The sequence below is a fragment of the Sus scrofa genome, chromosome 5 (genome assembly GCF_054392235.1).
Source record: "Sus scrofa isolate SSC_HxYL_T2T_F1_AM1 chromosome 5, Sscrofa_HxYL_maternal_Yorkshire_Landrace_v2.0, whole genome shotgun sequence".
In the NCBI taxonomy this organism is placed as follows: domain Eukaryota; kingdom Metazoa; phylum Chordata; class Mammalia; order Artiodactyla; family Suidae; genus Sus; species Sus scrofa.
This window is the reverse complement of record NC_139387.1, coordinates 74,260,021-74,276,406: the sequence shown is the minus strand read 5'-3', so window position 1 is coordinate 74,276,406 and position 16,386 is coordinate 74,260,021. Positions and strand designations below refer to the sequence as shown.

Below are 16,386 nucleotides of genomic sequence, written 5' to 3'. Positions count from 1 at the left end.
GAGCATCCATATGCTGCAGGTGCAGCCATAAAAAGAAAAAACAATTGTAGGTTGCCATTGGTGATTTATGGTGAGCATTTTTTTGAATAAATGAGCTGGAAAGCAGGGTAGAAAACATCAGACATTGTTCACCAGCTACGGAAATGCTTGCTCTACTTGTACGTGTCTGTGCACATGTGTGCAACGTAGACTAGATTTCCTGCTGTGAGGTGTGCTCTGAGAGTGTGAAAGCCATTGCTCTCGATTATACAGACCCCAGCCAGAGAGGTCAACTGGGAGGAAGGTCCACATTCACGTTTCCTTCTGTGAGGGAGTAAGGGCAGTCGTTTAGCAAAGCAGAAAAGGACACCAACTTAGAGAAACAAGTGTTTATTCAAATAGAGAAGCCGCTGGGCGAAAGGCCTCCTCCGGCCTATGTCTGCAATTGCAGAAGCAACTGGAGGCAGAAGGGAGAGGAACAGGGCGAGACCCCGGGTGCCGGAGGGGCCAGCGCACGATTACAGCTGTGGGAAGGAGCCCCTCTACTCTCAGCCGGGAATGGTACAGCCAGGCAGCACGGGCAGATCCTGGTTCTTCTCTGATCTAATCTACCCCCAGCTCAGGGTTTTGTTTCCAACCCAAGGGCCCTAAGCTCCTGGTCAGGTGTTACGTCACTGTTTTCCTCTCCCTCTAATCTCTGATTTGAGAGACTAAAACCAGCCAGAAAGGCCCCTAAAGGCTCAGGTTCCTCTCTTCACAGTGAAGGTGGCAGAGCCTCCGTGTTCAAGGGGGCGTGGGAGGGGGTGGAGGGAAGCCCCCGATGCCAGAAAAGACCAGCTTGACCTCAGGAGCCCAGAGATGAGGGTCAGGAAGAAGGTCTGAGGAGGCGGGTAGCTCGAGAAATAAGGAATACTGGTCAGATGAAGTCTTGATACTGATGACCCAGCATCCTGTCCTCCTCAGGGGCGGTTTCCCCGCAGCTCTCCACACGTCCCTGGAGTTCAAGGGCCCAGTGCGTGAAGAGGCAGGTGGAAGAAAAATAACTGGAGTAAGTATTCGAAGGGTAGCCAGGGTTTTCACAGGGTAACCGAAGAATCACTGGCTTCAGACATTTGCAGCCCCGGAAAAGGCGGCTGAGAGATTTGCTCCCAGCCTCCGGGGCCAGGCGTCCCTCTACCGGTTCCCCTTCCCCTCGTGTGGACTGTTTCTCCCTCACTCAACCGTGCGCAGAATCAGGAAGGCGGGCACCAGCAGAGCAGGGACCCGGGCTGGTGGTAAGGTGAGCCCCCGAGGTGCAGGGAGCAACATGGGGCAAAGACCTCAAGGGTGTTGGGGGTGGGCAAGCAGGCGGGGGCCCCCCCTCCGGCGCCAAGGGCCCAGCCCCAACCTGGCTTTATGTCCTTTTTGCCATCCTGATTTGGCTCTTGGGCAGGGAGGAGAGTGGATGGGAGAACCAGAGCCCTGAGGCTGTGGGTCCTCTCTAGGGAACACCCCTCCTGGGATAGGGCAGATGCGGAGAAGCAGAGGAATGTAGCCGACAGGGGAATGGGACAGCGGGGTCAGGGTGGTGGCCAAAGGGACAGACATGGCAGTCCGCAGCTACCTGGCTCTAGTAATGCCCCATCCCCCCAAGGCTCTTCCCCTCAAGCAAGGAGCTCCCCGCTGGGGACTGCCTGGGGCGGATGTCACTGGCCAGGCTCTTGGTGCAGAGGCAGGAAGGGCAGCTCTGGGAAGGGGGCCTTCAGCCGCAGCACGCCATGCTCCAGGTCGATGCAGCACTGTCGGGGTGTGGGGAGGTGAGCTTCCCTGGTAGATGACCCCCCCCCCGCCCCCAGCCCCCTGCTCCTTGCCCCTCCCCCTTCCAGGGATGGCTCCAGGGAGGGGCTGGGTTCTCTGCATTTTTCACATGTGGGTAACTAAGGAGTGAGGGTGAAACCCCCATCTCATCTCAGGTCTTTCTCATGGAGCCCCAACCACGCGTCCACCCCTGTGCCCCCCACCTCTTTCCCAGTGCTCTGGGCCAGGCCTGGGTGTGGGTACCAGCGTGAGCATCCTCCTTACCTGGAGAGAGAGCAGGGTCTGCAGTCCAAGGCAGAGTTCAGGCCTCTCCACATCTGCAGGAACCATCGGAAACAAGCGGCTGGCTGGAGGGCTCCTGTGGTCACTGCTGTCCTTTCAGTGCTCCCCCTTCTCTGCCTCCCACCCCCAGGTCTGAGAATCTTGGGGATAATGGGAGCATATAGGGGATGCTTTCTCTGGTGCTGGCAGGAGCTGAGTATCTGCCCCCGCCCCCCCCAGGAGAGGAAGGAGAGCTGAGCCCATGGGCTGCTGAACAGAGGACTTACCCACCACCTGGGCCGAGCACACCACAGTCTCCTGGCCCAGCTGTAGCTCCAGCTGCGCCACCTGGGCTGGGGGCCCAGGTGTCAGGTCCCCACCTGGGGCTCCTAGGACCCTCTTCCCTAACCTGTGGTTGGGAAGCAAGGCTCATGGCCACCGCAGCCCCCACCCCAACCCTGTTTGTCAGCTGATGTCCCTCCCCACCACTTTGGGCTCTCAGCCATTCCCTGGCCCCCCACAGGGTCTAAATCCTGTGTTCTCTGCCGGACCCCCCCAACTCTTTTTTTAAAATTAAAAGTTTTATTGAGATATAGTTTCTATACATGAAAGTCACCCTTTTAAACTGAACAGCAGAGTTACATAACATTACTATCTTATTTCAGAATACTTTTGACACCCTGAAAAGAGCCCCTCCTCTTCCACTCTTTTGTGCCTCCGCTTACCCAAGGCGGCTGAGACATCCAGCGGAGATCTGGTTGTAGTGAGTGCCCGTGTCCACAGCCACCCTAAGAACCTGGTCCCGGCACTGAGAGAGAGGGGAGGGGCCCCATGAGTCCCCCTCTCGGGACACTCAGTTGGGCCTCTGTCACCCTTCCCAGCCCCTTTCAAAAATGAGTGAAGGGAACAAACTGAGTCTTCAAAGGTGATTTTTGGGGCGTTCCCTAGCAGTCTACTGGTTAGAATTTGGCGTTTTTCACTGCTGCAGTCCAGGTTCCATCTCTGATCTGGGAACTGAGATGCCGCCTCAAGCTGCTGAATGCTGCGGGCCAATACACACACACACACACACACACACACACACACACACACACACACACGTATATATATGTATATATATTTTCTTTTAAAGGGATTTTTATGGGATTCACACAGTTGAGGCAGAACTGGGTCAGATAAAGAATCAAGAAAGGAAGTAGCACAGCAGAAACAAATCCAGCTAGGTACCATGAGGTTGCAGGTTCAATCCCTGGCCTTGCTCAGTGGGTTAAGGATCCGGCACTGCCGTGAGCTGTGGTGTAAGTCGCAGATGCCATTGGGATCCTGCACTGCTGTGGCTGTGGTGTAGGTTAGTAGCTGTAGCTCCAATTTGACCCCTAGCATGGAAACCTCCATATGTAGCGGGTGCTGCCCTAAAAAGCAAAAAAATAAATAAAAATAAATAAAAAGTTTAAAAGTTGCAATTCTCACTTAAAATTAAAAAAGAAAAGAAAGGAAGCAGAGCCTGGCGTGGTGAGTGCATGTGTTTGGGAGAAGAGGACATCCCTGGAGTTCCCTTCGTGGCTCAGTGGTTAACGAACCCGACTAGGCACCATGAGGATATGGGTTCAATCCCTGGCCTCGCTCAGTGGGTTAAGGATCTGGCATTGCCATGAGCTGTGGTGTAGGTCGCAGATGACGCTCAGATCCCACGTTGCTGTGGCTGCGGTGCAGGCCAGAGGCTACAACTCCAGTTCGACTTCGACCCCTAGCCTGGGAACCTCCATGTGCAGAGGGTGCAGCCCTAAAAAAAAAGACAAAAAACAAAGAAGGGGCCATCCCTTTGTTGAAAGGAATACTTGGGAGTCCACAAACCTCCAGCTAGATGAATCTGGGGTGGGGATGAGGCGGGATGGGAAGACCTCATTACCTGTTTAGGAAGCTAGAGGCAGTAACAGAGGCTCACCAGTGCAGGCAAAGGAAGACTAGGTTGCCATCACTTCCTTTTTTTTTCTTTTTTGGGCCGCACCCGCAGCATATGGAGGTTCCTGGGCTAGGGGTCCAACCGGAGCTACAGCTGCCAGCCTACACCACAGCCACAGCCTCAGCCAGGTGGGATCCGAGCCACGTCTGCAACCTACACCACAGCTCAGGGCAACGCCAGATCCTCAACCCACTGAGCAAGGCCAGGGATCGACCCCAAATCCTCATGGATTCTAGTCGGATTCATTAACTGTTGAGCCATGGAGGGAAGTCCAGATTGCTTCCTTTGAAATAAAACCAGATGTTTTGGTTTGCACTTGGATACCACAAACCATGCTGCTTTCGCATTCTGCACATTTCGAATTCCACACACGTCTGTGTATGGACACACGGTGGGGAGGCGGGGAGGGAGGTGGGAGAGGCTGTTCTCTGGGAGGCAGGCGAGGGGATGGTCACCAGTGCGTGGGAGAGTTTCAGGGCCTGTGTGTCGTGAGTCTAGAGTCTTAGATGTCGACCAGGAGAAAAGGCCCTTCTACTGGGGAAGCCAGGGGAGTTTTCAAGGAGGAAGTGACATCTGAGGTTTGAAGGGACCTAGGATGATGAGAGCAGGCAGAGGAAGCTGAGCAGAGGCCGGCAGAGGGGAGCAGACATTGATCGGGAATGGCTCAGCATGGGCTCCGGGAATGACAAGGCTGTGACCTTGGGGCTTGTGAGCTTTCCCGGAAGGGCACAGGTACACACACCGCCACGCGTGCTGGGGGCACACTCTGGTATAGTTTCTAATTTGATCAAGGAAAGGGAGTCAGGCTGAGACAGATGGAGCTGCATGGTGGGAAGACGGGTGAGGTGGAAGCAAAAAGCTTGCAGGATCCCGGTAGGTTGAGGCTGGGTGGGGGCGGGGGGGTTGCCTTCAATCCCCACACCCCCTCCCCCACCACCAGGGCAGAAGGGAGAGTGGGTGAGGGGAGCCAGGCCCCGGGGGGTGGTGGGGTGTCTCACCTTGCAGTTGACCAGGAGAGCCAGCCTCTCGGTCTTGCTGGGCCTCCTCCTGCTCTCCTGGCTGTGGGTCAGGGCCTGTGCCAGGGGAGATTCCCCTGCAGGCCGGCTCTGGCTCCCCTCCACCAGGCGCCTCTGGATCACGCTGTGTGGCTGCTGGCTCGTCACAGAACAAGGGAGAGGCTGAACCCCGGGTCTGGGCTTCTCAGTTTCCCCCCTTGACAAGTCCCACACCATTCTCCTCAGGCGGGCCCAGACCCGGGTCTCCCAGGAGTGAGGAAGGGGCCGGAGCTTCCTCAAGGATCCCAGCAGTCAGGTCACCATAGCAGAGGGAACCCCAGTATTGAACCACGCCATTTTCTGGGACCCCCAGTAGGTTGCTCAGCAATGGCGAGATGGGGAAGGGGGGGGTGGTCCATCCTGGGTTAGGCTGACCTACTGGCTGACAGATGTTTCAGGCATGGGTATTGTGCTGGGAGAAATTCTGTTTAAAGTCTACAGCATGTATTTGGGGAACATTTTTTCTTTTTTTCTTCCTCCGACCTCATTCTTCTGTGGGATGCAGATCCCAGGGTGATGGTGTAGTGAAAAGAAGTCAGGGCAACACGAACAAACAAAAAAGAAAAAAGAAACCCACTGTGATGCAGTGGATTGAGGATCTAGTGGTGCCACAGCAGTGGTGAAGGTTGCAGCTGAGGACTGGATTAAATCCCTGGCCCAGGAACTTCATGTGCAGCAGGTGCGGCCAAAAAAGAAAAAACAGTTCAAATCTTACAAACTAGAATCTGGGAGCCAATCTCTCTCTCCTTCACCTGCAGCCATCCCACCTGGTCCAGCCATTTCTTTTCTTTCCTTTTTTTTAAAATTATTTTTTTTTTGGTCTTTTTAGGGCCACACTTGCAGCATATGCAAGTTCCCAGGCTAGGGGTCAAATTGGAGCTACAGCTGCCAGCCTATGCCACAGCCACAGCAACATGGAATCCGAGCCCCGTCTGCGACCTACACTGAACCTCTGCAGCCTACACTGTACCTCAAGGCAACGCCAGATCCTTACCCACTGAGCAAGGCCAGGATCAAACCCAGTCCTCATGGATACTAATCAGGTTCGTTATCGTTGAGCCATGATGGGAACTCCTGGTCCAGCCACTTCTAAATTCCTCCAGTTTCACCTCTTGTGTTCATAGCCTGTTCCAGCTTGATTCTCACCTCAGCGTGGCTCTCCCGGGCCCCTGGAGCACCTTGCTGATCCATGAGGACCTGCCTCTCAAACTCTCCTGCTCTGAAACTCCCGCTACTCTATGTGCAGTCCTTAGACCAGCAGCTTCACCGTCACTTGAAAGCCTGTTTGAAGCACAGAATCATGACCCACTGAATGGGAAAGTTGTTAAAAAGATGCCCAGGAAATTCCCATCATGGCTCAGCAGAAACGAACCTAGTATCCATGAGGCCAATCCCTGGCCTTGCTCAGTGGGTCAAGGATCCGGAGTTGCCGTGAGCTGTGGTGTAGGTTGGAGACTGGGCTTCAATCTGGGTTGCTGTGGCTTAGGCTGGCAGCTGTAGCTCCGATTCAGCCCCCAGCCTGGGACCTTTCATATGCTGCACCTGTGGCCCTTAAAAAAAAAAAAAATACCCAGGAGTTCCCATCGTGGCGCAGTGGTTAACGAATCCGACTAGGAACCATGAGGTTGCGGGTTCGATCCCTGCCGTTGCTCAGTGGGTTAACAATCCGATGTTGCCGTGAGCTGTGGTGTAGGTTGCAGACTCGGCTCGGATCCTGCGTTGCTGTGGCTCTGGCGTAGGCTGGTGGCCGCGGTTCCGATTAGACCCCTAGCTTGGGAACCTCCATATGCCGCAGGAGCGGCCCAAGAAATAGCAAAAAAAGACAAAAAAAAAAAAAAATACCCAGATGACCCACAGGCACAGTAATGTTTGAGAGGCACAAAGTGACACATTGAACTACGCCTGTCACTCCCCTGCTTAAAATCCACAGAGCCCTCCCTCTCCTTGCTTGCCTGTGGGTGACAGCTCAGGCGATCTGGCCACTGCCTCATCTCCCCACTCTGTGTTCATCTGCCCCAGGACCCCCACTTGTGCTGCCTGGGCCAGGCTGCCTTGCCCTCTAGGCCTCTGCTCCTGCACCCCCTCCTCCTGAAACACTTCTTCTCACCTTTTTCTAGGCCAGACTGGGCGACTGGCTCAACACACTCATTCAGGAACTACTCCCTCTTTGGAGAGAGGTTTTTAAGTCTGGGTTCCCTGTGCATGCTGTAATTCATGCAGGATTCACCCCCTCCAGGAAGCCCTCTCTGACCTCCTTGTGCTCTTCCCTCCACACACCAGGTGGGGGCAGCATCCCATCTCTTGGCCCTTTTTGCCTAACGCGTTTTGCACAGTTGCAACCTGCCCTTGAGGTCAGGTCGGAATCTCATTCCTCTTTAGATCCCAGGGCCCAGCTCAGCTTAGAGCAGGCACTCAATAAATGCTTACCCAAGAGTGACTGTGCCCTTCCTGGCTCCCACAGGCCTCCCCACCTGCCCCCTCCTCCCTGGGAGCCCAATATTGTTTTTCCACCCTTGGCTTAATGAGACCCTTGAGGCTACTCCCACCAACAGGCTGGTAGGAGGAGGCCCTGCTCTGGGAAAGGGCGGCGAGCTCTGGGAACGCTGGGTGGAGCAGCTCTGCGGGTCCCCAGCTCTCCTCCCACCTTTCCCACGGAGGATGCAGACTCCAGCCCTGGCTGCTGGGCGGTGCGCTCCAGAGCTACCCCAGGGAAGCAGACCCGGAGCCTCCCCGCTGCCGTGTCTTCACTCCCAATGCCACACCACCACACAGCCAACTGCTCGAGATCAGCTGGAGAGGTCCTGGGGCTGGCCCTGCAGTCAGAAACCTAGACCTGGAGTTCCCGTCGTGGCGCAGTGGTTAACAAATCCGACTAGGAACCATGAGGTTGAGGGTTCGAACCCTGCCCTTGCTCAGCGGGTTAACGATCCGGCGTTGCCGTGAGCTGTGGTGTAGGTCGCAGACGCGGCTCGGATCCCGCGTTGCTGTGGCTCTGGCGTAGGCCGGTGGCTACAGCTCCGATTCAACCCCTAGCCTGGGAACCTCCATATGCCGTGGGAGCGGCCCAAGAAATAGCAACAACAACAACAGCAACAAAAGACCAAAAAAAAAAAAAAAAAGAAACCTAGACCTGCCACTCTGGGGTGGCATTATGATTAGAGCATCTTTGCCAAGGCCGAGCAGATGAAGGATAGGCCCCAAAGAGTGGGGCCTGTAATTGCCTCGCCACTGAGAGCCAACGAATGTGCTTCCCCTCTCCATCGGGTTCTCAGCTGTGCTGGCTGTTTGCAAGGAGGTTCTCTGAATTGAAATCTCAGTCCAGTCACTTTTCCCTTTCGGAGGGGCTGCTGGGCCGAGATCCTGGAGGGGGAACATTTGACTGGGAGGACGGTGGAAAATAGGGCAGGTTTAGGAAAGGTGGTTGGGGAGTTCCATTATGGTGCAGTAGAAGTGAATCCTGCTAGGAACCATGAGGTTGCAGGTTCGATCCCTGACCTCACTCAGTGGATTAAGGCTCTGGCGTTGCCATGAGCTGTGCTGTAGGTTGAAGATGCAGCGTGGATCCTGCATTGCTGTGGCTGTGGCGAAGGCCGGCAGCTATAGCTCTGATTTGACTCCTAGCCTGGAAACCTCCATATGCCGTGGGTACGGCCCTAAAAAGACAAAAAAAAAAAAAAAAAAAAAGGAAAGGCGGATGGGGGCTGCATCTGGCTCCAGGTTTCCAAGGAGAAGGGGCTGCGCCAGTGACCGAGTCCCCGGAAATGGCCTTATAACCTCAGGTGTCAGGAGTTCCTCCTCTCACACCCCCCGACTCGAGGTGAGAGAGAGAATAGAGCCCCCAACCTTTCTACAGAAACCTTCCTCTGTCCTGTGAGTGAGAGGCCAGAGTGAATGCATCTTCTCTGCACCCTGCGGACCTTCCTTTCTCTCTCAGGCTACATGGAAGAGTAGCTGGAGGAGTAACAGCCCTTGGACAGAGCTCCCTATTACCCAGGCACTGTTCTAAGTCCTGCACAGGTCTTAGCCCTTGTAACTTATAACATCCCTATGAGGTAGATAGTATTGATTTTATCCTCATTCGACAGATGAAGAAACTCAGGCTCTTAGACATAAAGTAAGTTGCCCAGGTGGCTGTGCCAGACCCAGGATCTGAACCCCTGCATCCTGGCTATAAAATGAAGCCCATGCTCCTGGCCCCTCCCCTCTCAGAGGGGAACGAGTACATGCAGCTGTCCCCTGACTCAGCCACCCCTCACTGTCACTTGCCCACACTGTCCCCTCTGGAGGCCCCGGCTGCTAGAGGTAGATGAAAAGAGAAGAGCCTGCAAAGGCCCCGGCACCAGAGGGAGCTGGCAGGCCCTCAGGAGTCTGCAGCCAAGCAAGAGCCATGTGCAACCCTGGTTCTGGCCAGGATGAGGAGGAAAGCTGATGAATGTCCAGTCCTCAAGGCCCAACAGAGAAGGAATTCCCGTCGTGGCGCAGTGGTTAACGAATCCAACTAAGAACCATGAGGTTGCAGGTTCGATCCCTGGCCTTGCTCAGTGGGTTAAGGATCTGGCATTGTCGTGAGCTGTGGTGTGGGTCGCAGACGTGGCTCAGATCCCGCGTTGCTGTGGCTGTGGTGTAGGCTGGTGGCTACAGCTCCAATTCAACCCCTAGCCTGGGAACATCCATATGCCGTGGGAGCGGCTCAAGAAAAGGCAAAAAGACCAAAAAAAAAAAAAAAAAAAAAAAAAAAGAGAGAGAGAGAAAAGAAAAGGACTGCTCCAGGGGGCTCCTGGTCCCTGCAAGCGCCTGCTCTGATCAGCACTTGTCACTTCCCCCAAGACAAACCTAGAGCTCTTTAGGGAGCTGAGCAATGAGACAAGGTCCCCAGAGTCACTGAGCCCTGGGAATACCCCCAGTGAAGAGCCTGAGACTGGTTGAGGTGAACCCACAAGTTGGGACTGCCTCTCCCCGACGGGGGCCTGGAGGCACACCTGGAGGCCTGGGGTCTGTCCTTTCCTGGGGGAGGAGAGGAGGGGTCTGGGCTTCCCGGGGTTGGGAGGGGACAGGGCTGCCTCACCCAGTCCTTGGAGGTGCCGAGCCTCTTGAGGCTGTCCAGCGGGAGCAAGTCGGCCGAGTCCTTGTGCAGGAACTGGGTGGCCTGTCTGAGCCGCCGCTGCTGGCTCAGCTGGGCTGGGCCCAGCAGCTCTGCCTCCTGTGCCCTGCTCCCGGCGTTGCCTGCCTCCTTTGGGGCCTCTGGCCTGGTGCTCCTGGCCCCTGCGGGGCAGGCTGGGGGCTTCGGAGCAGCCTTGCCCTCCATCCTTTCAGCCTCCGTGTCCCTGCAGCTTCCCGCGCTGCGGCTCGCCTGACTGGAGGGTCTCAGCAGGAAGAAAGGAAAGAAATAAATAACATGCAAGAGTGGCTGCGTCAGACACCAATTTGCAGAGATTGCAGTAGAGGGAGCGAGGCTCTGGCTAGAAAAACCCAGCACTGGAAGGGAGGGAGGGAGGGCTGGCAGGGCTGCTGCATCTCTCGTTCCGGGGTCCCGCTGGAGTGGGTGATGGCAGGGGTGTGTGTGTGTGTGTGTGTGTGTGTGTGTATGGGGGGCGTGTATCTGACATGTAAACTGTCAGGGTGTCTTGCCAGGTTGTGCGAAAGGCAGTGTGTGTCAGTGTTCAGGGTTTGCAGCCCGCGTGCTTGGTGTGCATAGGATGCAGGCAAGGGCGTCCCTGTGCCTGTGCCCCTCCCAGTCTCCTGGGCTGCCTTCCACTTGGGGTTCTCTGCAGTCTGGGGGTGGGGTGCAGCCAATCATAGGTTCTGAACGGAGGCAGCGTCACACTGTCCCTTTCTCCCCACCCCCCTCAAGAGGACAGCCACCCCCTTTCTGGTTCTCAGCCTTTCAGCATCCTTAGCTCATTTTCTGTGGGTTGCAGTTTTCAGGGCTGGCGAGAGCAGCTCTTGATCTCCCCACAAATAGGGCCCAGCTTCCACTTCTCCTTTAGGTAAGACTAAATCCTGGCTCTCTCTCCCTTTTTTTCCTTTTTCTCTTCTTTTTTTTTTCTTTTTTGGTCTTTTTTAGGGCTGTACCCGTGGCATATGGAAGTTCCTAGGCTAGGGGTCCAATCAGAGCTGTAGCCAATGGCCTATACCAGAGCAACGCCAGATCCGAGCCACGTCTTCGACCTACATCACAGCTCACGGCAACGCCAGATCCTTAACCCACTGAGCAAGGCCAGGGATCAAACCTGTGTCCTCATGGATGCTAGTCGGGTTTGTTAATCACTGAGCCACAATGGGAACTCCATCTTATTTTTTCAACGGCAGCACCCTTGGCATATGGAAGTTCCCAGACGAGGGGTTGAATTTGTCACAGCTGCGGCAATGGCAGACCCTTTAACCCACTGCACTGAGCCAGGGATCAAACTCGTGCCTCTGTTGCAACCCAAGCCGCTGCAGTCAGATTCTTAACCCGCTGCGCCACGGCAGGAATACTGAGTCCTGGCTCTTTAAAAAAAATTTTATGATTCAAACCTGGAGAAATTATAAAGCATAACCAATATATCCTTTATTCCCTGTCTCATTAACAAAGCAAAAAAACCTGTTACAAGGGTAGTTAATGCTCCCTCCCCAGATAACATCCCCTCCTGATTTCAGTGTTTATCGTTCCCACACGCCCTTTGTGCACATGCATGTGTGTACCCTAAGCAGTGTATCTTTCCATTTTGCCTGATCTATTTATAAATATTCTTGGGCAATTTGCTCTTTTTTACTCAGTATTTTATTAGTGAGATTCACCTGTGAGCCATGCATAGCTCTCCTTAATTCACTTTAACTGCTATATAGTATTTCTCTAGTGAATGTCACATTTAGGAAATTAAGGTTATTTTTCATTTTTTGTCCTTACAAACGATGCTGCTATGAACAATTTTTTTTGTTTGCATCAGCATTTTTTTTTTTTTTTTTTTTTTAGGGTTTCACCTGTGGCATATGGAAGTTCCCAGGCTAGGGATCAAATCAGAGCTATAGCTGCCAGCCTACACCACAGCCACAGCAACGCCAGATCCAAGCCACATCAGTGACCTATGCTGCAGCTTGTGGCAACACCAGATCTTTAACCCACTGAGCAAGGCCAGAGATTGAACCAGTATCCTCATGGATACTAGTTGGTTTTTTTGTTTTTTTTTTTTTTTGCCTTTTCTAGGGCTGCTTCCCGAGGCATATGGAGGTTCCCAGGCTAGGGGTCTAATTGGAACTGTAGCCGCCAGCCTACACCAGAGCCACAGCAACGCGGGATCCGAGCCATGTCTGCAACCTACACCACAGCTCATGGCAAAGCTGGATCCTTAACCCACTGAGCGAGGCCAGGGATCGAACCCGAAACCTCATGTTTCCTAGTCGGATTCATTTCCACTGTGCCACAACGGGAACTGCTATTTTTTAACTTTTTCAAAAAATTTTTATTGGGCTTTAGTTGATTTACAATATTGTGTTAGTTTCAGATGTAGAGCAAAGTGAATCAGTTATACATACACACATATCCTTTCATTTTCAGATTCTTTTCCCATATAGGTTATCACAGAATTTTGAGTAGATTTCCCTGTGCTGTACAATAGGTCCTTGTTACTTATCTATTTTATATATAGTTGTGTGTGTATGTTAATCCCAACCTGTTAATTTATCCCTTCCCCCAATGCTTCCCCTTTGTTAAGTTTGAAATCAGTGAGTCTGTTTCTTTTTCTTTATCTTTTTTTTTTTTTTTTGCTTTGTAGGGCCACACCTGCAGCATATGGAAGTTCCCAGGCTAGGAGTCTAATCAGAGCTCCAGCTGCTGGCCTACACCACAGCCACAGCAACACCAGATCCAAGCCTCATCTTCGACCTACACCACAGCTCATGGCAATGCTGGATCTTTTAACCCACTGAGTGAGGCCAGGGATGAACCCACATCCTCATGGATACTACTAGTTGGATTGGTTTCTGCTGTGCCACAACAGGAACTCCTATGAGTCTGTTTTTGTTTGGTGATTAAGTTCTTGCTGTGAACATTTTCACACCTATCTCCTGGGGCACACGTGTAAGCATTCCTCGAGAGCACATCCCCAGGGGTGGAATTGCTGGGACATTAGATATCCCTCTTCGCTTTCTGAGGCTATGCCAGACTTCCCTCCAATGTGTCTGTACCAATGTGTGCTCTATTAGCATCATCCAAGGCTCCGAGGCTTCACCTCCTTGCCGACACTTGGTATCTGGCTTTTAACAGCGCTGACTCATCTGCCATTAGATTTCTCCTCCAGCCTCTTGTCTTCGCCAGCATCAGCATGTGGACAAGCTCCTGCTGACATGTGTTGGACATTGATTCGATGAGTCCTGACCTGGGCCCTACTCCCAGGGCATGCAATCTGACCCAGGTGGCACCCAGGCACGGGCACAGTCAGACAAGGGCCTCCTGCGGCCCATGCCTCCTTGAGGCACCTTACAACCACTGCAGTTCTATCACGACCCCCATTTACAGACGAAGACACTACCTAAGTGTTATGGGTTGAATTGTGTGCTCCTCAAATTCATGTGTTGATGTCCCAACCTTCAGAACCTCAGCATGTGACCTTATTTGGAGGTAGGGTCTTTACAGAGATAATCAAGTAAAGCTGAGGCCACCAGGGTGGTCCCTCACCCAATATGACTGTGTCCTGGAGTTCCCATCTTGGCGCAGCAGAAATGAATCCGACTAGGAACCATGAGGTTGCAGGTTCGATCCCTGGCCTCGCTCAGTGGATTAAGGATCCAGCGTTGCCATGAGCTGTGGTGTAGGTCGCAGATGTGGCTCGGATCTGGTGTTGCTGTGGCTCTGGCGTAGGCCGGCAGCTACGGCTCCGATTAGACCCCTAGCCTGGGAACCTCCATATGCTGCAGGTGCGGCCCTAAAAAGACAAAAGACAAAAGAAACAACAACAAAAAAATCAATATGACTGTGTCTTTACTAAAAGGGGAAATCAGGTTCCCTGGAAGCTCAGTGGGTTAAGGATCTGGTGTTGTCACTGCTTTAGTGTGGGTTTGATCCCTGGCCTGAGAACTTTCGTATGCCACGGCCGTGGTGGGGGGGGGGGGCAAAAAATAAAGGAGGGGGAGGAATTGGACCCAGAGAGAGAGATGCACGCAGGAAGAACACAGTGTGAGCATGAAGGCTGAGGAAGGGGTGATGCAGCTTGAGACGAGGAGCGTCAGAGATCGCCCACAAACCACCAGCAGCAGGGAGAGAGGCCTGGGCCAGACCCTTCCGCATGGCCCTCAGAAGGAGCCAGTCCTGACAACACCCCGATCCTGGGCTTCTGGCTTCCAGAATTGTGGGGTGATCCATTTCCACTGTTTAAGCCACCTGGGTTGTGGTACTTTGTTATGGCAGCTGCAGGAAGTGAAAACACCAAGACCAAAACCATGCCCAGGATTTAGGATTGTGAGGATCAAAGCTTCCTCCCGTCTCCAGAGTCCTGCTCCATCTCTGCTCCATCGAAGGGAGAGCACCATGGAGGCGGTAAACAGGGCCTGAAAACCAAGCTCCAGGGTGATCCCCTCACCAAGCTCTGCTCACACACACCCCCGCCCCCACACACCCCAGATCCTGGCTTCCTTTAGTGGCAAATTCCAGCTCCACCAGCCCCACGCCTTGACACCCATTCCCACTATCCATTTGCCTGGGATAGAGGCCAAAGAGGATCCACTGACATATACTGGGGTCCCCTGGTTGTTTTAGTAGGATTAACCACATGTGTGGACCACTCAGCCAGTGCCCTACCTACTGGGATGCTGGGCAGGCCCGGTGCTTTCTGAAAGGTATCTCCTCCAGCCTTCCTCTCAGCCACCCATTCCTTCAGTTGGAAAAGGCTTCCCCATCTTCAAGAGTTCTCTGTGGATGCATTCTTTGCCAATAAACTAGAATGGGGTAACTCTGGGGCACTTAGCCACGCTGCCTGGGGCCAGGCAGGCTACCTGGACAGATGTCCCAGCTGGGGCATTGCACCCTGGGGAGAGAGGAGGCACGGCGGTGTGAGAGGGGGCTTGGCCATGGTTCAGAGGTTTGGACACCGAGGTTGGGGAAGGCATCACCTCTTTTCCAGCAGCTCTGATGAGACCTGGGAACCAGGGTGCTCAGGAAGTGCCCTTCTCTGGAATGTGACTGGGAAGGAGTCCAGCGGTCCCTGTGTCTGCTGCCCAAGCTGATACTGTCCCACTCTCATCATCCCACACGCTCAGGGCTGAGGAGACTCTTGCTTTTTTTTTTTTTTTTTTTTTTTGTCTTTTCTAGGGCCATACCTGTGTCATATGGAGGTTCCCAGGCTAGGGGCCTAATCGGAGCTGTAGCTGCTGGCCTATGCCAGAGCCACAACAACACAGGATCCGAGCCTTGTCTGTGACCTACACTACAGCTCACAGCAACTCCAGATCCTTAACCCACTGAGCAAGGCCAGGGATCGAACCCGCAACCTCATAGTTCCTAATCAGATTCGTTAACCTCTGGGCCATGACAGGAACTCCTCTTTTGCTTTTTAAGTTCTTGGCTCCTTCCTTTGTAAAACTCTTCTTTCCCCCATGTTGCAGGGAGTTCTGCAATGGGAATGTTCTGGCAATACAGAACTCTGACCTCTTCTTTTTTTTCCTTTTTCTTTTTACAGCCAAACCCACACTCTATGGAAGTTCCTGGGCTAGGGGTCAAATTGGAGCCATAGCTTCAATCTACCCCACAGCCACAGTAACGCTGGATCCTTAACCTACGGAGCAAGGCCAGGGCTCGAACCCGCATCTTTACACTAAGTCGGGTTCTTATCCTGCCGAGCCACAATGGGAAGTCCTGAGCTCCTCTTTCACCGAGTGTGGGGAATGTCCTAAGGCCCATTTGTTTTTTTTGTTTTTTTTTTTTTTTTGTCTTTTGGTTGTTGTTGTTGTTGTTGCTATTTCTTGGGCCGCTCCCGCGGCATATGGAGGTTCCCAGGCTAGGGGTTGAATCGGAGCTGTAGCCACCAGCCTACGCCAGAGCCACAGCAACGCGGGATCCGAGCCGCGTCTGCAACCTACACCACAGCTCACAGCAACGCCGGATCATTAACCCACAGAGCAAGGGCAGGGACCGAACCCGCAACCTCATGGTTCCTAGTCAGATTCGTTAACCACTGCGCCACGACAGGAACTCCCTAAGGCCCATTTGTACCCTCAGCTGGGTCATCTCTCTTTGCCAATAGCTCACCTCACTTCTGTCCCCATGTTATTGTCCAACCTGACTCTCACGGATTTCAACTAACCCATTCGTTCACAAGCAATGACATCTGAGCCCTAGTGATGAGACATTAGGGAGAA

The 16,386-nt window shown here is 53.5% G+C and overlaps 1 protein-coding gene across 1 annotated transcript; it reads right to left on the bottom strand.

Moving 5' to 3' along the window:
- Positions 1-353: 353 nt before the first annotated feature.
- Positions 354-10,419, bottom strand: NRIP2 (nuclear receptor interacting protein 2). The gene is made up of 6 exons (XM_003126571.5): positions 10,121-10,419; positions 4,999-5,151; positions 2,763-2,845; positions 2,325-2,446; positions 2,041-2,093; positions 354-1,757 (listed from the first exon to the last, which is right to left on the bottom strand). Exons 1-6 carry the CDS (start codon positions 10,358-10,360, stop codon positions 1,665-1,667), a joined length of 744 nt encoding a protein of 247 aa, XP_003126619.1. The 5' UTR covers positions 10,361-10,419; the 3' UTR covers positions 354-1,664.
- Positions 10,420-16,386: the final 5,967 nt, after the last annotated feature.

What these genes read in the sequence shown, in the direction of transcription:
- NRIP2 (XM_003126571.5), bottom strand. Translation starts at nt 10,360, where the DNA reads ATGGAGGGCAAGGCTGCTCCGAAGCCCCCAGCCTGCCCCGCAGGGGCC. An exon ending in TCGGCACCTCCAAGGACTGG is followed by an intron (nt 5,152 to 10,120) that starts GTGAGGCAGCCC and finishes GTGACGAGCCAG; the next exon opens with CAGCCACACAGCGTGATCCA. An exon ending in AGACCCTGCTCTCTCTCCAG is followed by an intron (nt 1,758 to 2,040) that starts GTAAGGAGGATG and finishes ACACCCCGACAG; the next exon opens with TGCTGCATCGACCTGGAGCA.